The sequence below is a fragment of the Bubalus bubalis genome, chromosome 23 (assembly GCF_019923935.1).
Source record: "Bubalus bubalis isolate 160015118507 breed Murrah chromosome 23, NDDB_SH_1, whole genome shotgun sequence".
Classification (NCBI taxonomy): Eukaryota; Metazoa; Chordata; class Mammalia; order Artiodactyla; family Bovidae; genus Bubalus; species Bubalus bubalis.
Window position 1 is genome coordinate 43,506,112 of NC_059179.1, and position 25,936 is coordinate 43,532,047.

A 25,936-nucleotide genomic window follows, 5' to 3' on the forward strand; every position below is an offset into this window, starting at 1 on the left:
CTGGGTCTGGAAGACCCCCTGGAGAAGGGAATGGTTACCCCACTCCAGTATTCTTGCTTGGAGAATCCCATGAACAGACTCTGCAGAGCAGGCTACAGTCCATAAGGTCGAAAAGAGTCGGACACGACTGAGCAACTGACAATTTTACTTTCTTTCCATTTACATAGAGGAAGGCTGTCACTCCCTCACAGCATGACCTTAGCACTGTTGAATGGAGTTGTTGGATGGGTTTCAGAACCGAGCCCCTTTGACACAGAAGCCGCCTCTTCCCTCACCTCCTCCTAAAGAATGAGGTCACGTTAGGGCATCCCCTATTGTTGCTATTGTCAGGGGCTCCCAGATCCCAGCCCTGGGAAGAAGCCTTTCTCACCAGCAGATTCTTCCCTGCTGCGAGACATACTTTGAGCTTTGCCGAATATTTGGAAAATTGTTCTCAGCCCTTCCTCCCAGGCAACCTCCCTTGGAAGGCAGAGCTAGGATTAGGAGCAAAGAATCCCATCTCTTCTGGCTGCAGTGTTCATAGAGATGATCTTATCCAACTTCTCAATTTTCATGTAAAACATCCAAGCCCCAGGAAGGGAAATGACTTGCCCAGGGTCACAGAGCAAGTCAGCAGCAGAGTTAGCCCCAGTGGCCAGGATGCAATGAAACCCTGAGTGCGTTTCTCAGATCACCTTGGGTTCCCGAATCAGACAGACCTGAGTTCAAATCCTGCTTTTGCAGTTTACTGGCAAAGTACTTAACGTCTTGGATGTCGATTTCCTCACCTGTACGATGGGGATGTCTGAACTTCCAGGGTTCCATGGCTCACGTGTAAACGTGTCACTAGCCCAGCGCCTGGCCTAAAGGGAGTGCCTGGTGGGCGGCCACCGTCTTAATGGTTGTTACTGCTGTTGTCATTGTCAGAGACTTTGGGGCTCCGACAGGAAGCCGGGGTCAGGGGCTCAGGCCGGAGCGTGGGCATCGCCCCGCTGTGCTCTCATAACCCGACATCCTCCCGGTCTCCGTCCACAGGCTGGTGGAGCTGTCCTCTGCAGTACCCATCAGCTCCCACTGGGGGGTGCTGTCCAAGTGCTTGGCCTACAGCAAGGCCGCGTCTGACCCCTTCGTGTACTCCTTGCTGCGACACCAGTACCGCAAGAGCTGCAAAGAGATCCTGAACCGGGTCCTCCACCGGCGATCGCTCCGCTCCTCCGGCCTCACCGGGGACTCCCACAGCCAGAACATTCTGCCGGTCTCCGAGTGAAGGACGTTGCTCCGCTGGAGAGCTTGGAAGGAGGAGGCTGGTGAGAAGAAGGGAAGGGCGGGATCGGGGCGCCTGGGTGGACACCGCCAGCCACCACCACCTCCAAGCCTAGGGATGCTGGACCCCTGGCTCGGGGCGGCTCTGAAGCCTGGTTCCTGGTGCCTGCAGGGCAGACATTGAACTGCCCCTGTTTATCACCAAAGGATGACCAAGGCACGTGCTGTGTGCTCTGGCTTTTCTTTCTGAGAAGCTCCTTTGAGCTCCGAGACTCAGCAGAGACTCCCCAGGAGTCACTCCCAGTGCGGTCATGATCAAGGACTCACAATGCTGATGGCAGGTGAGGAAGCATGGTGTCCACCTGCTTAAGCATCCCGGGACCATTGGGCTCCATGCTGAAAAGAAGCGGTGACCTCTGTGGGCCATCGGTCACCCCGGGAGCGAGGTTGGCAGTGGCCATTTGGGCCCAGGTCTGGCATGGCCATGTGCTGTGGTGGATGCTGTAATCCAAATATCATTCAGCTGGTACTAACTCAGTTGTGCTCAGCTGGGACCTCGGGCCCCCAAGCCCAAGGGGAAAATGTCTAACAGCTAGTGTTACCCAGCTGTGGCTGACAAGTTGCATTAGACATGGTTCTATTGGATTCACCTTTTCTCTCTCTCTTCCCTCCCCCTGCCCTAAAGCTAACATGTATGTGTGTGTGTGTGTAGACAACCTTAGCATGAAAATGGTTTTCAATAGGCAGGTACTACATGTAATAATGTTCTTTGAAGTCTGACCCAAAGTCACCTTCTTCTGAATTCACATGTCATAACTATTGGAGCCAAGGAGAGGGCAGAGGAACGTGCCTGGCAGGTCCCCAAAACCCAGTCTGTGACTTGAATTCGCAGGAAGCATTTCACCTTGTCTCACGTGTCTTGTCGGGCATGTTCTTTGAGGTGATTGGAGAAGAACAGACCTGAGCAGGTTTTTAGCCTGATTTTAAAGCACCTGGTTCCATCATCCCTAGGGTTCAATATGTTAGTTTCTGTAAGTCATGAACAGACAGTAGAGGCTTCCCAAGGTGATCCAGAAAGTGCTCTGGGCCCATGATGGGACAGTGAATTTTTACCAAAAACCATAACCCAGAAAACTATGCCAATCCACTAGCAGCCACCATCTTGTTCTCATCAAAACAAGGCGAGTGGGCCAGGCTCTGCCTGTTTGCCTTTTTACCATTTCAAGTGACGTGTGCATGCTGAGAGCAGTTATTTTTCCATCCTTCACTCTAACAAGTGACTCCTCCAGGGTGGAAAGGATGGGAGCAAAAGGCTCAGAGGGCTCATTCTCCCCTTCCTTTTCTGGGCACAGCCTGACTTTGGAGATGTAGAAGAGAGGACCCCGTTCCACAGGGACCAGCCAGGAAGAACCTGATGCTTTTCACTGCGGAGTGGCCCCAGTATTGAAAAATAGCCAAGTGTGTGCATGTTTGAAAAGATGGCATCTTACTAACCGTAGCTCCTCATTTAGAAAACAAGTCACTGAGCCTGGCCTACTCTTGTCTCTATTTTAAGTTTCCATGGAGACCGACGTAGCCTTGGAAGCCTCGACGCCTCCGCTTCGCAGCTGGAGGTGTGCTCACACCTGCTTAGAGGAGCCAGTGGTACACAGCCCTTCCCGGTTCCATGTTCTGGGGCATCACCTTGGTAGCTTGAAATCAGCCACAATGGGCATATTTATACCGTGAAAGTCAGCAAAGGCTACAAACCAGGCCCTTTTCTCCACTGAAAACTCATTGCTAAGCATCTCCCAGCACATCACTGCCCATACAGGACTTTGTGTGCTCCTGAAACAAAATTGCTCTGGTTCAGAGCACTTTTGGCCCCTCAGGTTTCAATCACAACAGGTATTCACTTTTGTTGCGCTTTCCTAGCATCAAGCAGCTGTTCCCCCTTCGCTGTCCCAACCCCCAAAGCATCAGTGAGGTCGAAGACAAGCAAAGAGCCAGGAAAATGTGCATCATTGAATCCGACCGTCTCTCTTTCACACAAATGCTCTTTGGGCAGCGAAGGAGTAGTGAACCAGTGGCTGAGGTCAATAGTCAGATTCAAACAGTCAAATAAGTTTTCGTCAACATCAGGTTGGAGGAATAACTGTCAAGTCCTCTTCCTGCTTGCTCTGTGCAGGCAACAAATTATACTCCCAGAAGCAACTTGATCCCTTCCACCTCTTCTTTAGCTAAAAAACAAGATCTGTCACCTATAATGCCACATATGTTGAGAAGAGGCATTTCGTAATTTATACTAAACCTTAGGACTGCCAACAAACCAACAGAACCAGTTGTATTGGCATCATGGTGACAGTCCCCCAAAGATGCCAGCTGATTAGGTACTTTCATTATTATTAGGACACACGTATCAAAACCCAAGGAGAAGTGAGAAGAAGATCACTTCATTAGTGATCAATATCCACCAACTCTGCTAGGATTACCTTTAGATAAATGTTTATATTCATCTGTATACAGTCTACAAAATTTCCCCAGCTTCATTATTCCCAAGAGAATTATCTACCTCGTTTGGTAATTTATCAAGTGTCACATGGATTTCTCAGGTAAAACTTAGGAAGGTCCAGATCTGCATCTCTGTGAAGGGCCTGGGATGACTTCCTTGACAGCAGCCCAGCGGAAGGCTTGATGTTGAAGGCCTGAGCTCTGGTGGACAGCTGGGCTCGGTGTGAAAGCATTTCAAGAAGCTGGAGAACAGAGCCTAGAATGGAGAGGATCTCAAATCCTAAACCCACATACAGGGCTCAGTTCCTAGCCCAACGTGCTCTGAACTTGTAGGTTTAAACTCTGCCCACAATGTCTTTCTCAGTCACTCTGCAACTCCAACTTTTCTTTATGCTGCTTCTTGAAGGAGGGGATTTCCAAGCCCTGGGACCCACAGGGGGTGAGGGTCATGGCTTTTGGGGTTTGTGTGTCTCATGATCAGCTGACCTCCCAAAGATGTTTCCCTGAGAGCCTGCCTGCTTTTCCAGAGAAGTAACGGCGGTAGGGGAGGAGGGGAAGTTGCCTTGACTCTTCTCACACCGACTGTACCTTCCTTCTAGGACTCAGCTCAGCCTTCTGTCACCATAAGCAATAAACCTCTCTCCTCATGTTTGTGAAATTAGTTTCCTTTCTCACGATGCCTTTCTTTCTGAGAGAGGATGGAAAGATCAGGCCACATCCAGGTCCTGGTTGCGCTCCTTCTACATACTTCTGTGCCCATGGATGATGTCTTTGAAGGACTGTACTGTGACCCTGTGGGGGTGGGGTGGACCATGGGCTGTGCATATTTAGAATTTACCCCAATTCAGCATCCACTCATTTACCTATGATTTTAATGAAGATGTTTTATCAGGTGCCAAAAATTCTTGCATGCGCTCGTGTCCTTTGGACCACAGGCACCAGGGGGAGGAGAGAGGTCCTGGATGTACTGGGGGCTCCCACTACTTTCCTGAAAGATCCACAGCCTCTGGAATGAAGCCCTCAATGAGCTAGCCTGACCTCTGGCCAGCTGCCTTTGCCCTGCTGGTGGAAGGAAGAGATGTAGGGACCTCAGTCTCGCTCCTGCCTCTCCAGTTGAGATGCAGCCACAAAATCAAAGCCCTCTTTCTGCCTCCTTCCACACATACAGGTCAAAGGAGCAGGCCCTGGGAATTTCTGGGAACCAGCTATCTAGGAGAGAGGAATCCCCATGAGTGGAACTGCCTGCCTTCCCAGGTAATTGCATCAGGACAGGAACGTGGCTAGGACGTGAGGCCCCACTCAGCCTGACCTGGACTGATCACTGTTCAAAAACAGTGGCCTGCGAAGGTCCAGGGAAACCGAGTTCTGGAGAGGTTGGAGAACAGCCGACGGCAGCCACAGATTCCAGCCCAGCACTGCAGGAATGCCCGCCTCTCACTTTGACATTTACAGAGCACCCTCTGTGTGTCCAGCCCTGGGCTGGGTCAGGCTCTGGGGAGACCGGGATTACTCTAGAGAATGGAGGCTGAGGCTGCCCTCGTGGGCTGTGCACAGGGCTAGGGGCACAGTGGGAGGGCACACTGGACAGTGGGGAAGGAGGGTTCGGGAAGGTTTCCTAGAGGTGGTGACATTGGCCTGAACCTGCACTGGGGAAGATCATGTGACAAGACACGAAGGAGGTGTGAACATGTCTGGTGTGGAGTTTGGTGGGATGAAAGCTAGACGTGTGTCCAGGAATGAGATCAGGTGTGTGCTGAGGAGGTGACGTGCCTCCTGAGACAGAGTGCACGTGATCTGTGACCCAGGGGAGAATGTCAAGGTCTTGAACTTGGGAGTTCCAAAATTAGAGCTCTTTTAGAAAGAAGACATGGGGGAAAATCCATATAATTTAGCTAGTGAAAAAGAGAAGGAAGAAAGAGAAAGAGAAGAAAGGAAGGAAGGAAGGGTGGGTGGGAGGGTGGGAGGTGCTAAATTTATTGTATTTCTTTTGTGGAGCATCCACGTTATACAGTGAATTGGGAGGCCAAGCAAGATTCATTCTTAGGAAGCCAACCTCGTTGACCAGGCGCATCTGCTGATAATACACCTGAGAGGGAATGAAGCTATGCCTTCAGAAGGGTGTGTACACATTCCATAATGACACAGGGTCCACTTGGGCAGGGCCCATAACCCCTGGGGACAACTGGAAGAATCCACAGCAGAAACAACCAGATTTGCAAAAGTTACCTTGTGCCAAGTAAGTTTGGCCACCCTTCCACCCTTCACACTCACACCCGTCTCTGAGGGCGGAGCGAGGGGTGTTCAATTTGCTTACATGGTGTGTCATGTAAACATGCATTTAGCACTGACATTCCAACATTATGCATCTACTCAGTCTTAGCAGTGTGATGTTGTTGTTCAGTCGCTCAGTTGTGTCTGACTTTGCCACCCCACGGACTGCAGCATGCCAGGCTTCCCTGTCCTTCACCGTCTCCTGGAGTTTGCTCAGAACTCATGTCCATCTAGTCGGTGATGCCATCCAACCCTCTCATCCTCTGTTGCCCCTTTCTCCTCCTGCCTTCAATCTTTCCCAGCCATGTGATAGTTTATCACATATACCCACATGTAAGGGACTTTTGAAATAATGTAAGTTTTTGACTCAAAAGACTGCGTTCGTGCCTTTTGGAGCGTGTGCGCTCTTAGGAACACTGACTTGGGGGCATTTCCTGTATCCTTTGTCTTGGAGACCCAGTGACTATAGTCAGTATCTTACTCCTTGGCGTGGAACAGTGGTTGCACATGTGTATTTTTTAATACATTTATTTATTTACATATTTAATATTCATTTATTTATTTTTGGCTATTCTGGGTCTTCATTGCTTTGAGGGCTTTTTTCTCTAGTTGTAGCGAGCAGGGCTTCTCACTGCAATGGCTTCCCTTGTTGTGGAGCACAGACTCCAGGCACACAGGCTTCAGTACTTGCAGCATATGGGCTCAGTAGTTGTGGCCCCCAGGCTCTAGAGCACAAGCTCAGTAGTTGTGGTGCGTAGGCTTAGTTGCTCCACAGCTTGTGGGATCTTCCCAGATCGGGGATGGAGCCCATGGAGCCTGCCTTGACAGGTGGATTCTTTACCACTGAGCCACCAGGGCAGCCTGATTGCTCGTGTTTAATAGAACCTGAAGTTCACATTTTGAAGAGTCTAAAATCTGTTATTTGGAGACAGGAATCCCACACTGAATCATTAGAGTCAGATTAGAGTCATCAAGGCCTCCGAAATACCCCAGATGACTCATAGGGGCATCATTTAGGGAGTATCAGATGCTACCACAATGATGCACTGATTGACCTGGGCCAGTCCATTTCCCAATGGCCAGATCAGAGAGATGGCTCCTGCCTGCCTAAAATACCAAACAACCAGCCCCCACAGGCTCAGTCCACCATGGCCCAGCATTCAAGCCATGTATGCCAACTCTTTGCTTGGATTATCAGTAACCAAAGCTCATGCTGTATTCGAATGCCAAGTTCCCTTGCAAGTTGAAATCGTTCCAAACCTCAATGACCCTGTTTTACAGGTGTGTAAACACACTTCCTCAAGTATGGAAGATTTGAGGGACATTTAAGGAGTTCGGTGTTTCGCCAACCCCATCAGGATTTCTTCAGGGGGAACCTTGCAAGTCCAGGGACAAATAAAAGAGCTGCCTTGCCATTCCCTCATTACAACCGGGGCATTTTTATAAACACTGGGATAGGCCAGTCTGTGTTTTCTTAGGCTAGTTTGCAAGAAGGAATTCAGATCTTTGCTGTTTGGATGCTCATTGTCTATTGTGCTGAGGCAGCTCCTTGGAGGTCATAAACCTGTCCCTCTGCTGTGGTGTCCTGTGGAGCGGATGCCAGTGGACAGTTTCAGCCACCCTATTCCCCGGTGGCTCCACCTGCAATGCAGGAGACCCAGGTTTGATCCCCAGGTGGGAAAGATCCCCTTGAGAAGAAAATAGCAACCCACTCCAGTATTCTTGCCTGGAAAATCCCATAGACAGAGGAGCCTGGTGGTCTACAGTCCATGGGGTCGCAAAGAGCTGGACATGATTTAGTAACTAAAAACCACTGCCCTGTCTGAACATCCATCCTCCCTAATGGAGCACGGCCATCTCCCACACACAGGTTCATCCTGCCCCTGTCCAAATGGGAACCACCCACCTTCCTGCAGTAGGCTGGTTAGATGCTACCCTTGGAACCCTGGTAGCTCCAAGTTATGAGTGCACCCAAGTTGAATTCTTTGCTTTCCTTCACTTTTCATGTGTGCATTAGTCGCTCAGTCGTGTCCGACTCTGCAACCCCAGGGACTGTAACCCACCAGGCTCCTCTGTCCATGAAATTCTCCAGGCAAGAATACTGGAGTGGGTAGCCATTTCCTTCTCCAGGGGATCTTCCCCACCCTGGGATCGAACCTGGGTCTCCTGCATTGTAGGCGGATGCTTTACCATCTGAGCTACTAGACTTCTTTATTTGGGAGGAGGCGGGGGTTGTGCAAAGTGAGGTGGGAGGACTTACACTATCCCTAGCTTGCAGTGGGGAGTGGGGGTTGTCCAGAGAACAGAAGGGAGCCTGCACTCAGGAAGCCTAAGGTAGGTGCCAGCTAGTTCAGCATTCCACATGGAAATGTACTTTATCTTTAGATGCTTCAAAAATACTTTTGGAAACTGGGATTTAGAAAAACTGAAGATATTTTATTTTAAGGGGACAGAGGGAGCTGCAAATGCCTGGCTCCTGTACGATGTTCTGTCTCTGAAGTTAAACCTATAGGAAAAGGGGTAGACATCTGCATGCTTATGCTGGACCAAACATGCCCATCACCGTGTGCCCCTGTGACTCTGCTTCCCTGCGGGCGTGCATATGGGCAACTGTTCACCAACAGCTGCAACCCGAGCATAAAACAAGCAAGGCAAAATGTTACCGTCCTCTATAGTGTTTGTCTCCATCAGAGTTTTAGCTTTATTTTCTCCTTTTATTAAACAGAAGTACAGCTCCATTAAAAATAATTACCAGAAGCCCGCCCCATGTGGCACTGTTAACCTTTCCTGCGATACACTTGCCAACAGCTGTTTTCTGCTGCAGTGGGACTCAGGATTGGAGAATCCAAGGCCAGTGTTGCTGCTCTGTTTACAATGGCTTGTGTTTAGTGCATACATATCAAACGCTGTAATAAATTTTTATGAGAGAATTGAGAGTTCCTACAGGGGAAAATATGTATTGAGATTCTGTCCAATAAAGCCTCCTGTTATAAAATCTCATCCACACTTTGTTGACCTGGTGTGAATGTAGTTTTTATTACACACAAGTAAATTGTCAGAAATGGCGATTTCATAATTTTGTGGTGGGAGATGTTTATATTTCTTTGTGTTTATCTTTCTCTCTTCTATTCTGCATCCTCTTTTCTCTCCCACTATCACCACCTCAGATGCCCCTCACCCTCACACAGCCCCCCAGGGATAGCACTCATCCTTTGGGACCATTTTGTACCTGCCCAAGCCCCCAGCAGCTACCCCTCCCAGACACACCTGCCCAGGGACTGACTGCCTAACCCTGGGAGACCTGTCCCCCACCCTCCCAAATATTCAATCCAGGCAACCTTGGCCACTTTTGACCCAGTTACTTAGGCTTTGCTCGATAACTCGTTGCTGCTCAGATTCCAGAAGGAGAGCAGGAAGGACCTCCGAAGGGAAGAAGCCCCTCATCTGATGATCGCCTGCAGTGTGCTGGGCCCTGTGCCAGGCACCTACCACACGCTGAATGTGTGTTCCCCCAGAATTCATGGGGTGCTTCCCTGGTAGCCCAGATGGCAAAGAATCTGCCTACAATGCATGAGTACCTGAGTTCAATCCCTGGGTCGGGAAGATCCCCAGAGAAGGGAATGGGTACCCATTCCAGTAGAGTACCCATTCTTGCCTGGAGAGTTCCATGGACACACAGAGCAGAGGGGCCAGAAGTCATATGTTGACCCTAATCCACGGTGTGATGTCACGAGCAGGTAATGAGGGTGTAACCCTCACGAATGGGATTGATACCTTTACAAATAAGACCCCAGGGAGCTCTCTTGACCCTCAGCCACTGGGGGACACCAATGTGAACCAGAAGACACTGTCTGTGAACTAGAAAAGCAAGCTGTCACCAGACTCTGAATCTGTTGGTGCCTTGATCTTGGAATTCCTAGCCTCCAGAACTATCAGAAATAAATTTGCACTGACTTACTGTATGACCTAGGGTGGCTTAATTCTTACCCCATATTTCAGTTGAGGAACTGTGATGGTTAGTTTAATGTATCAACTTGACTGGATCATATCCAGATATTTGGCTAAACATTATTTTCTGGTAAAGAAACTCCCTACAATGCAGGAAACCTGGCCTCAATTTCTGTGTCAGGAAAATCCCCTGGAGAAGGAACTGGCAACCCACTCCAGTATTCTTGCCTGGAAAATCCCATGGACAGAGGAGCCTGGCAGGCCACAGGGTGGCAAAGAGTTGGACACGACTGAGCGACTACGTGATGTGATGTGGTTATTTTCTGGGTGAGTCTGAGAGTGTTTCTGGATGAAAGTAACATTTGACTAGGTGGGCTCAGTCAATTGGTTTACCCTCTTCAGTGTGGGTGGGCATCATTCAATCCACCGAAGGCCTGTGCTGTGCTATGCTTAATCGTTCAGTCGTATTAGAGTCTTTGCAACCCCCATGGACTGTATGTAGCCCGCCAGGCTCCTCTGTCCATGGGGATTTTCCAGGCAAGAATATTGGAGTGGGTTTCCATGCCCTTCTCCAGGGGATCTTCTCAACCCAGGGATCGAACCCAGGTCTACCACATTGCAGGTGGATTCTTTACCATCTGAGCCACCAGGAAAGCCCACTGAGGGCCGAAATAGATCAAAAAGGAAGAAAGAGAAATTTACTCCTTCCTGCCTGATCGCTTGAGCTGAGACATGGCTTTTCTCCTGCCCTCAGCACCCCACTGGTTCTCAGGACTCTGAACTTGAACTGAATGACACCACCATCCTCCCTGCTTGCAGATAGCACACTGTGGGGACTTTCCAGCCTCCATAATTGCACGAGCCAATTCCTTATAATAAGTTTCCTTTCGTACATACAAAGATACGTGTGTGTGCTTCTGTTTCTCTGGAGAATCCAGACCGACACAGGAACCTACAGGGGTGGATCAGCTTGTGTGAGGTCACAGGGCTGCTCCATGAAAAGCCAGATCCACCTCTCCCAGTCCTAGCAGAGTCCCCGAGCATCGGTATCCTGCTACTCTTCACTGTGTCCCTCTTTGCTGACTCCCAACAGGAGTTAAAAATGAGTATTTAGTAGATAACAAACAGAGGAGCCTGGTGGGCTACAGTGCATAGGGTTGCAGAGTCGGACGCGACTGGGGCCACTGAGCATGGGTAGCACTACTTTTTCTCACGATGGTTGGTGGATGCCACTATGGGCAGTGCTGATATTGCCAATGGAAAGGAAAACTTGAATAAAAATGAATATTTACACAAGCCACATTCCATCTTGACCTCTGGCTTATTTGATTTGACCTTGTACAAGGCTTTTTCCTCTCTCAGCTCTAAATTCCCAGGAGGCGCAATTTGTAAAGAATCCTCCTGCCAGTGCAGGAGACATAAGAGATGGGAATTCGATCCCAGTGTTGGACACAACTAAAGTGACTTAGCATGCACGCACACGTAGTATAAGGTTAGATGTATGTCAGTGGGAAAGCATAGAGAGTCCAGAGATAGACCCCACCTATATGGTCCACTGATTTCAACAAAGGTGCTAAGAGAGCTCAACAGGGAAAGGAGAGTCTTTTCATCAAATGGTGCTCAAAGATCTGAACATTCACATGCCAAAAGAAATAATACACTTTTGTCCCATACTCCATCCTGGGCACTGTGCATGCATGCAAAATCATGTCCAACTCTTTGCGACCCCATGGACTGTAGCCCGCCAGGCTCCTCTGTCCATGGGATTCTCCAGGCAAGAATATTGGAGTTGGTTCCCATGCCCTGCCCCAGGGGATCTTCCTGAAACAGGGACTGAACCCTCATCTCTTGTCTCCTGCATTGGCAGGCAATTTCTTTACCTCTGGCTCCACCTGGGAAGCCCTGAAACACGTTATCGACCCAAACATAAAGTTTACAAATATAAAACTTCCAGAAGAAAATGTAGGATAAAATCTTTTTAACTTTGGGGCAAAGATGTCTTTGATAGAATACGAAAGGCATGACCATAAAATAAAAATCTGATGAATTGTCTGCATCAGAACACCATTAAGAAAATGAAAACAAGCTACAGAATGGGGAAAATATTTGCAATACATGTGTCTAGCAAAAAAAAAAAAAATGGTATCCAGATTGTATAAGACAGCCCAATAAGAAAGGGCAAAAGAGTTAGACTCCTCCAAAGAAGTCTCTCATGGCTCACAGACACAAAAAGACAGTCAGCGTTATTAGCTGTCAGGACAGTGCAAACTGAAACCACGATGAGATGCCAGCACACAGGGAATGGCTGAAATTAGAGACCAAGAGTACCCAGTATTGGGAAGAAGAGAAACCACTGGGGCTCCCATACATGATTGCTGGGAACGCAGAATGATGCAAGCTTTTCGGAAAACAGTTTGGTCGTTTCTTATAAAGGTAAACATACACTTATCACATAACCCAGTGACTCCACACCTGGATTCTTTCCTAGGATAAATGAAAACATGTGTCTACAGAAAGACATGCCAGTAGTGTTCATAGTAAATTTGTGATAATCCAAAACTTGACACAACCCACACATTCATCAACAGGCGGACAAGCAGTTCGGGTATATTTTGTAGGATTCCATGTTTGTGAAATGGTTGACTCAAAAAAGAAAGGACTAGTCTATAGTGGGAGAAGGCAATGGCAACCCACTCCAGTATTCTTTCCTGGCAAATCCCATGGACGGAGGAGCCTGGTGGGCTGCAGTCCATGGGGTCACTAGGAGTCCGACACGACTGAGCGACTTTACTTTCACTTTTCACTTCCGTGCATTGGAGAAGGAAATGTCAACCCACTCCAGTGTTCTTGCCTGGAGAATCCCAGGGACAGGGGAGCCTGGTGGGCTGCCGTCCATGGGGTCGCACAGAGTCGGACACAACTGAAGCGACTTAGCAGCAGCAGCAGCAGTCTATATAGTGACAAAAAGTAAATTGACATTTACTTAGGTTTGGGGTAGTGGACGCAATAAAGAGGCACAAAAAACCATTTTGGGAGTGATAGAAATACTGTGCATTTAATTGTAGTGGTGGTTCTCAGGTATATTGTCTTAACTAATCAAACTGCATGCTTCTAATCAGTGCATTTTACATAACGACATGAGTATGTTTAACACAGCTGAACTGTACACTTGAAAATGGTTAACATGGTAATGCTTATGTTATTTGTTTTTTGCCACAATTTTTAAACAGTGAGCATATGGTAAAAAAAACAAAAAAGATGCATTTTATTTCATATAAATTAAAGCTGAATAATGTCAATTTAACAAGTGAAGTTATATATCTCTAGGATCTATTCTAGCTCCTGGAAATCTTGACAAATACTCAGAATTTTTTTTTTTTTACCATTATTGAGAATTCTTCACTTTTCCACAATGCCCCATTTCAGAGTCATCTTAAGATGACTTCAGAAGTGGAATCCTTAAAGTTTAATGTACGGTGGACTTGTTGGCAACCTGCGAACCCTGTGGGCTCATCCAAATAACATTTTTTTTAAATGAATGAATAGATAATATTTTGAAAGAAAACAATCATATTAAAATTTTGCCAAAATATTTTCATATATGTTTGCAGTATAGTGACATATGTGCTTTGCTATTAACACATTAATAGCAAAAGCTATTAACACATTAATAGCCCATGGACGGTGGCACGCCAGGCTCCCCTGTCCTTCACCGTCTCCCAGAGTTTGCTCAAACTCATGTCCATAGAGTTGGTGATGCCATCCAACCATCTCATCCTCTATCATCCCTTCTCCTCCTGCCTTCAATCATTCCCAGAATCAGGGTCTTTTCCAGTGAGTCAGTTCTTTGCATCAGATGGCCAAACTCCTGGAGCTTCAGCTTCAGCATCAGTCCTTCCAATGAATATTCAAGGTTGATTTCCTTTGGGACTGACTGGTTTGATCTCCTTGGAATATCCGTATCAACTATAAAATGATGTGAAGTTACCTGTGATTTCCATTGGTGGATAAAGTCATAGGCTGACTAACTCCCCCTATAATCTAGTAATTGAAGATAATGCTTAAATTTTAGTGAAAACAAGGATATTTTCACCCAAATTCATAGACTGGATTCTGTCTGTGAAATGCAGTTTGGGGGATAGGCAACAAGGGCATGAGGAGGGTCCATCTAGAAGTCTCATGGAGGGCTAGTTTAACCTCCCTTCTCTTTTAAGTAGCTTCTCAGAAATGGGGTACAATGAGGGGGGGGTCTCATGGACTTTCTCTACTCTGGAGTGCTCAGCTCCTGCAGAAACTCGAGCACTGGCCTAAGGATGGGTTGGCTGAGTTCAGAGTGGTGTGAACTGGTGTCCAGGCTCTCCTGGAGGCAGGCTGGACACAAGGCAGACCCTCCCTCTCACCTCTCACGCTGTTCCAGTGCCCCCAGGTGGGTTACATCACGATGGCAGGACAGGACCACCCTCAGAGCCTTCCCCACCGCAGCCGGCCCTCTGGCTCTCCCTGGCTCTCCCTGCCCTCGAAGGTGGCCTCCACCCAGGGCCCCCAGCTTTGCCTTCAAAGTGCTTTGCTTTCTGCCCTGAAAAATTCCCCAAGGAAAAGAAACACAAAGTGGTGGTTACCTGCTGAAATTCCTGACAGGTTTACCCTGGACTAAGGCCCAAGGAGGGGAGTGGACCCGGCTTGGGTCACCAGGAAGCAGGTGAAGGGGCTGGGACCTGATTCAGGTTCAGGCTGGCCCGCTCTGTCCTCCCCTGAGACGCGGGGTGTGAAGGAGGCCCGGCATCACAGGGGCTCCCAGGAAGCCTGTCTCTGGACACACAGGTGGTTAGAGGTAGGGTGGGCCTCGGAGATCACCAGACATATTTTATAGATGGGAGAAAGGGAAGGAGGAGGAGAAGAGAGGAGGCACCAGACTACATTACCAGCTGGAGGTGACAAAACACGACTTTGGTCTTTGGTTAGTGGTTCCCAAACCTGACCAGGTACCAGAATCCCCTGCAGCAATTGTTCTAAACACAACTTCTGGGGCCAGTCCCAAACCTGCACATCAGAACCTCTGCCCAGGGGCCTGGTGTCTGCCTTGTTGCTAAGCAACCCAGGCCCTCCAGTGTGTGGCCAGGATCAGGGACCATAGCCCTGAGCCATACCCCGCTGTGCCCTGGAAGGGGCTGGGCGGGGACCTCTGCAGCCTGTACTGGGCTTTTGTGGTGTGGTGGGCAGACAGGAGGGCAGGAGAATGTTCTTCCCTTGGGGCGGGAGAACGGACTTCAAACAGGTGCTAGTTCAAGGAAAACTGTAAGCCTTGACCCAATCTTTCCTTTTCGTTGGGAAAATCTAGACCTAAGGGATGCGGGGCAAGGGAGGGGATGGCAGGGGGACTTCCTTAGGTAAAGCATCATTTTAGCTCTCCAATTCTCTCTGTTAGGTCCAAAGAAGGTCAGCGGCTGCATCTTACTCATTTCTATATCCCAAGCGCTCAGCCCAGAGCCAGGTACATAGCAGGCACTAAATAAATGCTCCTGCAATTGAATTTCCATTATCAGCTATACTGCGTGAGAGGCGCTTTCATGACAGATTTTTTTTTTTTCTGTCACTTCTTGAGTTTCTGCAGACACCGGGAGCCGCTCAGAAAGCTGCATTCCAAGTCAAAATACTCATTATGACACATGCTGTTTGCAGTTTCCACAATCCCAGTCATTACCCCATAATGTGCGTGAGAAAACAAGCTGCTCTCGGAAACACAGCTGTGTGCCCGAGGTCAGAGCCTTGCTGCCACAGGCAGTGACCTTTCTGGGTGTTTATCTGTTGACCATGACCTGGCCAGTGGATCTTCAGCCAGTCAAGAGCCAGTTATGTAACTGACCTTGCCAGTTACATCTCGGGAAAGGTCAAGAAGCCCAAGGACCCCAGGGGCGAGAATTACCACCCTCTAACCCCTACATATGACCAACCTAGACAGCATATTAAAAAGCAGAGACATTACTTTGCCAACAAAAGTCTACCTAGTCAAGGCTATGGTTTTTCCAGTGGTCATGTATGGATGTGAGAGTTGGACTGTGAAGAAAGCTGAGCGCCGAAGTATTGATCCTTTTGAACTGCAGTGTTGGACAAGACTCTTGAGAGTCCCTTGGACTGCAAGGAGATCCAACCAGTCCATCCTAAGGGAGATCAGCCTGGGTATTCATTGAAAGGACTGATGCTGAAGCTTAAACTCCAATACTTGGGCCACCTCATGCGAAGAGTTGACTCATTGGAAAAGACCCTGATGCTGGGAGGGATTGGGGGCAGGAGGAGAAGGGGACGACAAAGGATGAGATGGCTGGATGGCATCACTGACTCGATGGACGTGAGTTTGGGTAAACTCCGGGAGTTGGTGATGGACAGGGAGGCCTGGCGTGCTGCGATTCATGGGGTCGCAAAGAGTCGGACATGACTGAGCAACAGTACTAAACTGAACTGAACCCCTCCCTACATATGCTAATTGTAGCCTGTTTATTTGCAACGCTGGGGACCCTTTCAGTCACCGGGAGCAACATAGAAATCCCTCTCTCTGACATTTTATCTCATTAAAAAAAAAAAAAATAGCTGCACAGAACAGAAGTTTGCTCCTGGTCTCATTAGCTGCCTTCTCGTAATTGCAGGTTTTTAAGCAAGCTCAAGGCAGAGCCTCTGATGGAAATTAAACTCAAAGAGAAAGAGAACAAGAAAAACGCGTAGGAGTTGGATAATTGCATGCCTGTGTCTCTAGCGGTGGGCCCAGGCAAACAGAGCAGCAGATGGGGTCTAAATTGAAGGAAAAATGGAAATGAAGCTTAGCTCAAATGGTGATCAGAGCAAGTCCTTAGAACTGTTCTGGGCAAGCCTCTAGCTCTCAAGCTAGTGTTTGGTAACTTTACCTGTTGATGGATTGTCTGTGACTTTTCCCCCCACCCCTGGACCGCCTTTCTCTCCTTTTGGCTGGGAGAGGGTTCTGGCACCTGTTCCCAGGGCTGCAGGTCACTGGACACGAGCCAGGGAACACTTGGCCTGCACTTTCCCTCCCTGCCTCTCCCGTCAGCTGCACTCACTTTCATCCAATCAGCTGCAAAGCTAACCAGGACATTTGAGGGCTCCGGACTCTCATAAAGCAGGTGCTAGATTTTTTTTTTTTAACCTGGAATCCTGCTTAGCTTGTCCTTCAGCATGGGCAAGAGGAAAAGTCATGGACTTTGGAATCAGAATGACTTGGTATGGAATCCACTCATTGCCATCTTTGGGACTTTTAACTTCTCAGAGCCACCATCAGTAAAAGGGTGATAAGAACACCCAAACTGTTAGAAAGAGCAAATGAGCTATCTCTGGGAAGTGCTGGCACACAGTAGGGACTCCATGTATGTCAGTTTCCTTGTTGTTCAGTAAGTCATGTCCAACTCTGCCACCCTATGGACTGCAGTGCCCCAGGCTTCCCTGTCCTTCACTATCTCCTAAGGTTTGCTCAAACTCATGTCTATTGAGTCAGTGATGCCAGCCAACCATCTCATCCTCTGTTGCTCCCTTCTCCCCCTGCCCTCAGTCTTTCCCAGCATCAGGGTCTTTTCCAGTGAGTCAGTTTTTTGAATCAGGTGGCCAAAGTATTGGAGCTTCAGCCTCAGCATCAGTCCTTCTAATGAATATTCAGGATTGATTTTCTTTAGGATGGACTGGTTTGATCTCCTTGCTGTCCAAGAGACTTGCAAGACTCTTCTCCTGCACCACAGTTTGAAGGCATGCATTCTTCAGCACTCAGCCTTCTTTATGGTCCCACTCTCAATTCCATACCTGACTACTGGAAAAACCGTAGCTTTGAATATACGGACCTTTGTCGGCAAAGTAATGTCTCTGCTTTTTAATACACTGCCTCCGTTTATCATAGCTTTTCTTCTGAGAAACAAGTGTCTTTTCATTTCATGGCTGCCTACTCAGCCTCCAATTTCCAAGAACTCCACAATGTCCTCTGAAGTGAAGGTCAGATTATTGGGGAGTTTGTGAATTGCTAGTTTTTCAGGGTTGTCTCTCTGGAAGGGACAGAGTGACTCAGTGGGAGGAGACCCATGGGTTTGAGTCCCCTGTGACCTCGGTCATGGTCCCAATCCTTTCGGGTCTCCATCTCCCTGGTGCCATCACAGATGTGAAAACACCGTTCCAGGCCAGAACTGCTCAGCAGACAAGGCTGAGTTCTGGGGAGTTAAGGTGTAAGAACAAGCTCTAGAAACTGATAAAAGGAGACCTTTACCAGTAAAGCAAATCTTTAAAGTAAATGGTATCTTTAAAGTAAAGTAAATTTTTAAAATTTTAAAGTAGATCGTATTTAAGTAAATCTTTACTGGTAAAACGAGATCAAATTGGTCTTATATGGGAACAGGCAACTCTGGAAACCCACAGAGGAACAAAGTTCTCAGGACTTTTATTGGAGACTCTGTGTGGGCTGGTAGCATGACTTTGGTGTAGCTGGGATGGGAGGAGCTACAGCTTGGCAGCTTGAAGAATCTCGCCGACAAGTGCCTGCCATATGACTTCAGGCAGATTCCTCACCCAACAGTGGCAAACAGAAATACCTGTGGTAATGGATGTAAATGCTCTTTATAAACTGCAAAGCACCCACCCACCTGTTAGCTGTTTGGTCTTCTTCACTCTAGCTCCAAGGATACTCAGCTCAACATCACATACTGGTTGGTACTTAGTTTAAAATCCCTGTAGAAGGGAGGATACCCAGCCCCTCCCTCAAAGCCCATTTATGTCCAAACAGTCTTTGAAGCAATTAACCTCTACAAGATGGTATTTAATGCAGATCAGTGTCTGAGAATAATGGCTCCCTAAAGATAATCCCTGGAGCCCTTGAATATGTTACTTTACATGGCATAAGGGACTTTGCAGATATAATTGAGTTGGGGATCTTAAGACAGGAATATTATCCTGGATTACTTAGAGAAGCCTAATGTAATCATAGGGTCCTTAAAAGATGGAAAGAAGATGGAAGTGGGAGAGTCAGGAAAGGACAAAGAAAGCAGGGGTCAGAGCCAGAGAGAGACTGAAGAGGCTGAGCTGCTGGCTTTGAGTGGAGGAAGGAGCCCTGGGAGGCAGTCAGCCTCTGGAAGCTGGAGAAGGCGAGTGGGTTCTCCCCTAGGACATCCAGAGAGAACGCAGTCCTGACGTCTGGATTTAGCCCATTGAGACTCACTTTGGACTTGGGAGTGACACATCTAGAAGACAATAAGTCTGTGTTGCTCTAAGATGCCAAATTTGTGCAACTGGCTACACCAGCAAAAAGAAAAAAATACACAGGTATATGGAAAACTTCTGCAACTTGCATACAAAAATCCAAAAGCCCAGCCCCCAAAAGGCAGAAACTTGTCAGCAGCTACACTGCAGAACAGAGCTTAATGACTAAATGTCATCGATGTGGCCCTGGTCACAATGGCAGCTTTGGTGTTGAAGTTTTTTTGTTGTTTTTTTTTTTAATGACAAGTAGAGTAACTCGCATGAGAGAGGACGTTTTATATTCACTGAGGTCATTGGGTCACACAGAAACAGTGGGTTCAGTTCAGGGAAAGACAGTTCCAAGACAGCATTATAAACTGGCTCATCTCCTAACCGTAAGAGACAGCAGGCACTCACCGACCTTGCTGGTGGAGAGCACACTGGTGCCACTTCATTGGGTGACAATTTGGCAATGTGCATTAAAATTTTAAATGCACGTATCTTTCGATCGAGCAATTGCATTGCTCTAATCCCATGGATGGAGGAGCCCGGTGGGCTGCAGTCCATTGGGTCTCCAAGAGTTGGACACGACTGAAGTGACTTCACTTTCACTTTTCACTTTCATGCACTGGAGAAGGAAATGGCAACCCACTCCAGTGTTCTTGCCTGGAGAATCCCAGGGACGGGGGAGCCTGGTGGGCTGCCGTCTATGGGGTGGCACAGAGTCGGACACTACTGAAGCGACTTAGCAGCAGCAGCAGCAGCAGCAAACTTATCATACAGATAACCTGCACGAAGAGGGGTATGCAATGCAAAGATATTCATGGTTGATTCGCTTGCAGGAGCAAAAGATTGGAAGCTACCTAGTGTCCATCAACAGGGGACTGGTTTAATGAAATGCAGTTTTAAAAGAGTCAGGTGGGGCTTTAAATTCTGATGTGAAATCATCTCCAAAATTTATTATTAGGTTCAAGAAAAGCAAGGTACAGAATAGTGTATGTCATACTTTTGCCTAAAAAAATAATGTGTATACTTTGCAAGTGCACAGAATTCTCTTGAAAAGATAGGAAGTGGTAACATGACTGTCTCTTGGGGGAGGACTCCAGAGCCTGGAGGTCTGGCTTATTTGCCCTTCATCTTACTTTTATACTCTCACGTGCCTTCATAATATAGTAAATAAAAAGAAGATTAAAGGGAAGGAAACAGAGGTCCCTGACACCAGCTCATGGGTGGGGCTGTTAAAAGAACTGGAATGTGTGCTCTGTGTGGAGGCAAGGCTTAACCCATGGAGAAGATTGGTCTTTGAAATAAGGAAGAATTTTCCAACATCAGAGCAGCCTGAAGGAGAACCAGGTTGCCTCGGTGAGGAGCGAGTTCTCTGTGGCTGCTGGGCTGAAGAAGCTCAGGCTACAGGAATCTTTCCTTTTTTAATAAAAAATTTTTATTAATTTATTTTTGGTTGCACTGCATCTTCATTGCTTCATGTGGGCTTTCTCTAGTCATGGCGAGTGGGGGCTACTGTCGTTGTGGGGAGTGGGCTGCTCATTGCAGTGGCTTCTCTTGTGGACCATGGGCTCTAGGGCCCTTGGGCTTAGGTGTCCCGTGGCATGTGAGCTCATCCCAGGCCAGGGACTGAACCCATGTCCCCTGCACTGGCAGGTGGATTCTTAACCACTAGACCACCAGGGAAGTCCCTGCAGGAATTTTTCTTGTGGGGCTATAACAGGGTCTCAGGTTTTGGAGGACTTAATATAATGCAGGAAATTTCACCTAGTTCCATACTATTATTTTTTAGTAATAAAAACCACTTCCCTGGTGGCTCAGCCAGTAAAGCATCTGCCTGCAATGCAGGTGACCCAGGTCAATCCCTGGGTTGGGAAGATCCCCTGAAGAAGGGAAAGTCTACCCACTCCAGTATTCTTGCCTGGAAAATTCCATGGACAGCGGAGCCAGGTGGCTACAGTCCATGGGGTCACAAAGAGTAGGACACGACTGAGCGACTATTTATTTTAGTAATAAAAAGGATCCTTTAAATGTAGATAGTCCTATAATTCATCACATAATTTATAATAGTTAACTGCCTCTTAAATATAATCTTATAAACGATGCCTTCTGGAGTTGAAGGTAATGTGGATGCAATCTGTTTAAAATTATCTATTTAGAACATGATAATAGAAGTGAAAAAATGTCTCCTATGAAGTCTTCTAAGAAAGGAAATCATAACAATTTCTGATCAGATAAATGCCCTTCCATTATTAAAATGGATTTAAATAAAGAAGCATAAATAGATTTGAATAAGCATGTCAATTTCCTGGGTTTTGTCCTTCTCTACAAACTTGACTCTTTATCGAGTTGAAATTGTATTCTGGTTTTCTGTCATAAGCAAAAAAGTTCTTTAACAGCAGCTCAGAAGTGACTTTAACGTCTTGGTGAAGACTACTTCTTCACCTCCTGGTGGTCCCTCTGTGCTCCAGTCCCCGGTGTATCTGCTGTCTTGCCTCCGCTAATCTTCCCAGGCACCTCTGTCCAAGGAGGACAGGTGTGATGAGTCACCATTCCAGCCACAGTGTCCACTTTAACCCTCCAAATGCCACCATTGTCAGGAGGTGCCAACACAGCAACACAGCCTTTGGGACTCAGGAGATCAACCACTCTCAGGCACTGTCCAACTGACTCCTGGCACAGCCGATTATTCTTCCCAAAGTCAACTGCTGGGCCCCTCCTGACCCATGACACTTCATGAGCCTCCTGATAAACGTGTTTCTGACATATCCAGCCAAGGGAGATTATTTAAAACCAATCCATGCTCTTCATTATAAATTCAGATCAGACTTGGGTCACCGTAGCCACACCCCTTGAGCACTCCTAGGCCTCCTTCCTGACTTAGGCAGCCCTGAGTCACCACTTACTCATCTGGAGGTGATAGAGCTTCTCCCATTGAACAGCTCTGGGGAGGTTTCTGCCTTCTATTGATAAAATTGGGTTGCAAGGGTTTGGCATGGGGCTCAGATATATGCATCTCTTGGTAAACATTATCCAAATATCACTGAAGTGATTTACAACCCAACTTCCTCCTCAATTCAACATGCTTATTGATATTTCCAAAGCTTTTGGACCCCAGGTCAGGTCTTATGGAAAAGTACTACTTCTCATATTCATCCAGCTAAACATGAACCAGTCTGCTCATGCATGTCATGATATCCTGACCTTCAGGAGAACCATATGGTCGCCTTTTTCCAAATATGTGTCCGACTTTAGAGTGAGGGATGAAGAAGAGTTGACCTCCACCACCCAAATCTGACATGGTATTTCTAAATTTTCTCCTTCCCAGATATTTGTGCCATCGTCACCGTCCAGTTCAATGAAATAGTTTCTGTTCAAGGCAAACAATTCTCCAGCACTGTAGGTGATTTCATTGGTAAAGTAGCTCCTGCTGGTCCTCCAAGCTTGGAGAAGGGAATGAGATCCCCTCTGAAGGGTAGCCCTCTGTTGAATCCTCCCCACAACACCGGGGATTGAACTGAGGTGAGTGTCAACACTGATGGTGTTGGTCACCAGGCACCCAGTCCTCCTGGATGTCAGACAGCAAAGGCTCAGTCACATCACAGTTGCTCTGGTCCTTTCATCCTCAGATCAACCCCCCATGCTTTGTATTTATTACTTCAATTTTTCCAAGGAGTTAGTTTTGAACATACTCATCTAGTTCTTCATCCAAATTGCTGTTCACAGGAAAAACTTCCTAAAGAAGCTGGGCTGGCATGTGGTCTAGGAGGCTGTGGATGGCCCAGGGCCAGGCATACAGATTTCATTGTAGAAACAAATAACACAGCTAGTTGCTCACAAATCTACCGAGTCAGACTTGTCTTTACATGCTGTGTTCCTAGTATGTGGCACGTCTCTGCAATAGCCAAGCCCTTACTCAGAAGCTTACTGAAGGAATGTTTCTGATAACCCAGGTCTCTCAACGACTGATCACTTTCATTAAAAATTGTACCCAATGAAGAAGAGAATTTCACATTATCTTTCTTCTGGATCTTCAATGTGGTTATCTATGACGTAAACGATTTTGTTTGCTTTGAATTATCATTCTAATATTCAACTTGGACCTGGAGTTAAACAGGGATAGAATTTGGGGTGGTGGGGGTGTGGTGCAGAGTGATCCATTGGAGCCAGACACCTTGATAAACCCATTCTTGAGTGGCAGAGTCACTTCACTGAGGTTGAAATAAACTAAAAGCAAAACCATCCAGGTTGCAGTTATAAAAGGCATCACATGAGGAATTTTACATCTCCCTGATGCCTTCTGCCTACCAAGACCAACTGAATCAGAGCCTGGAGTCTGGGCTCCATTCTGGCCACATCTATACCTGTCCCACGCGGAGTTCAGATTGTCTAAAAAACTCCAGTCTGATCATCTCACAACCCTTCCAGAACCGTCCAATGGTTTCCCACTGTAATTAGGACAAAGGTCATGTCCTTTGAAGGCCTGAGGCCCCTCTGAGTTCTGTTCTCCACCGGTCTTCTTTTTTAATTCATTCATTCATTCGTTTTTGGCTGTGCTGGGTCTTCAGGGTTTGCGTGGACTGTCTCTAGTGGCGGCGAGCAGGGCCTCCTCTTTGTTGCGTTGCTCAGGCTCCTCAACGCGGTGCCTTCTCCCGTTGTGAAGCTCGGGCTCTAGAGCTTGTGCTCAGTGGTTGTGGCACATGGGCTTAGTCACCCCAGAGCACGTGGAATCTTCCCAGACTAGGGATTGAACCTGGGTCCCCTGCCCCGGCCGACAGATTCTTAATCACTGCACTGCCAGCGGAGTCCGTCTCCACTCATCTTGCCCTGTCATTGACTCACGTGGATGCAGTCCAGCTGCCCGCCACCATGAACTTACCAGAAGCACCGCTAACACATTCACTGTGCCTCTAGACTGCCCCTGGTTATTATTTTCCAGTTTGATTAAAAACGCAGGTGCACATATTACTTCTTTCAGGTGTTATCTAGGGGCAGAGACAGCCACCTATCCCATTACAGAAATCATGTGCCAAGAATAATGATCGTGTCTCAGAGGAATCTAACTACATCACTTCAATAAAGTCAAAGCATTTACATTGCTCTTAAGGAAATCGGGTGTGAACAAGAATGACTGACTTGTTGTTAGCAGAGGTGCCAGCTCTGGATGGAAACTCTGCCAGCCGTGATCAAGAGCACAGGGTTGGGAATGATGGGTCTACTGTAAATATGTCAAGTCTGAGATTCAGGGGGACAGGGTTGGGAATGATGGGTCTACCGTAAATATGTCAAGTCTGAGATTCAGTGTGCACTTGGTTGGATGATTTTGAAGAAGTGGGGAGGGTTCTAGGATGGAGACAAGGCTTCAGAAGCATCACGATTTAGGAGGTGGTTCAAACTATTTGAGTGACAAGGTCACCCAGCAAATGGGTGTTCAGTGGACGTTTCTGGGGCAGGTGGAGAGAAACAGAGAGAAGGTGCAGAGAAAAGACCATGGGAGCCTAAACCAAGGAGTGGAGAAATTTAGATAAAGAGAGCTGCTGCTAAGTCACTTCAGTTGTGTCCAACTCTGTGCGACCCCATAGATGGCAGCCCACCAGGCTCTCCTGTCCCTGGGATTCTCCAGGCAGGAACACTGGAGTGGGTTGCCATTTCCTTCTCCAACGATGAAAGTGAAAAGTGAAAGCAAAGCCGCTTAGTTGTGTCCAACTCACAGCAACCCCAGGGACTGCAGAACCAGGCTCCTCCGTCCATGGGATTTTCCAGACAAGAGTACTGGAGTGGGGTGTCATTGCCTTCTCCTAGAGAAAGAGTGACAACGTGGCAAAAAAAAAAAAAAAAAGACGAGTAGGAAGAAGCCATCTCAATAATCCAGGCCGGAGGCAGGAGGAGTCTGCAGAGACTGGGTCAGGTACCATTTGAGGACCAGGATGAGGTGGGAGTCAGAGAACAGAAGGCAGAGCTGAGAGCAGGGCCTCAACAGGTGAAGTGGCTGCACCCCTCTGCACATTAAATAAAGCTAAAAAAAATAATAGACTAGTGTCCCTGCTTTCCAGCTCCTCTCTGGCCCACAGGCTTCTTTTTCCAGCCTCATAGCGTGTGAGGTGCGTGCGTGTGCTGTTGAAGTCACTTGGCTTTCAGATTCTTGCCTTTCATCTATTTAAAGCAAAAAAAAAAAAAGGAATGTAAAGGCATCCGGTATCAGCCAGGGTTCTCCGAGGAAATAAAACCAAGTATATGAAGAGATTTATTCTAAGAAGTTAGAGCCTGTGATCACGGGGGCTAGAAAGTTTGAGTTCACAGGGCTGGCAGGCCAGACACGTGGGCAGGAGTTGCTCTCACAGTCCTGAGATGGAATTTCTTCCTCTTAGGGAAACCTCAGCGTTTGTTCTTCAGGCCTCCTGCTGATTGGATGAGCAACCCCTGGCCTTACTGAGGGCAATTATCTCCTTTATTTGCAGTCATCTGAGCATAGATGTGAACCACATCCACTTTCCAGAAACACCTAGGTTAGCGTTTAATTAAATATCTGGCTGATGAAGACGAACCATCTCACCTCCCAAATCATGAAAACTGCCGGTCTCCTGCTCCAGGCAGACTTCTGATGAACTGTAGCATTTCTTTAATAAAATACTAGAAAATGGAAGGGTGTGAGGGTCCTCCTGGTGTGTGTGTGTTCAGCCACTCAGTCGTGTCTGACTCTTTGTGGCTCCATGGACGGTAGCCCGCCAGGCTCCTCTGTCCATGAAATTTTCCAGGCAAGAATACC

At 47.6% G+C, this 25,936-nt stretch overlaps 1 protein-coding gene and 1 pseudogene across 2 annotated transcripts in view; one reads left to right on the forward strand and one right to left on the reverse strand.

Annotated features, from left to right (window-relative positions):
• GPR26 (G protein-coupled receptor 26) overlaps positions 1–5,649 on the forward strand; it is a 30,296-nt gene extending 24,647 nt beyond the window's left edge. The window contains exons 3-4 of one of the 2 annotated variants that reach the window (XM_044935098.2): positions 1,015–1,286; positions 4,901–5,649. In XM_044935098.2, coding sequence (XP_044791033.1) covers positions 1,015–1,246 — 232 coding nt within the window. In that variant the 3' untranslated portion in view covers positions 1,247–1,286; positions 4,901–5,649. Of the gene's footprint in view, positions 1–1,014; positions 4,380–4,900 lie in introns of those variants that run through there. The other variant, XM_006080415.4, reaches the window with a different exon arrangement.
• Positions 5,650–21,742: 16,093 nt separating this feature from the next.
• Positions 21,743–23,437, reverse strand: LOC102412263 (annotated as a pseudogene).
• Positions 23,438–25,936: the final 2,499 nt, after the last annotated feature.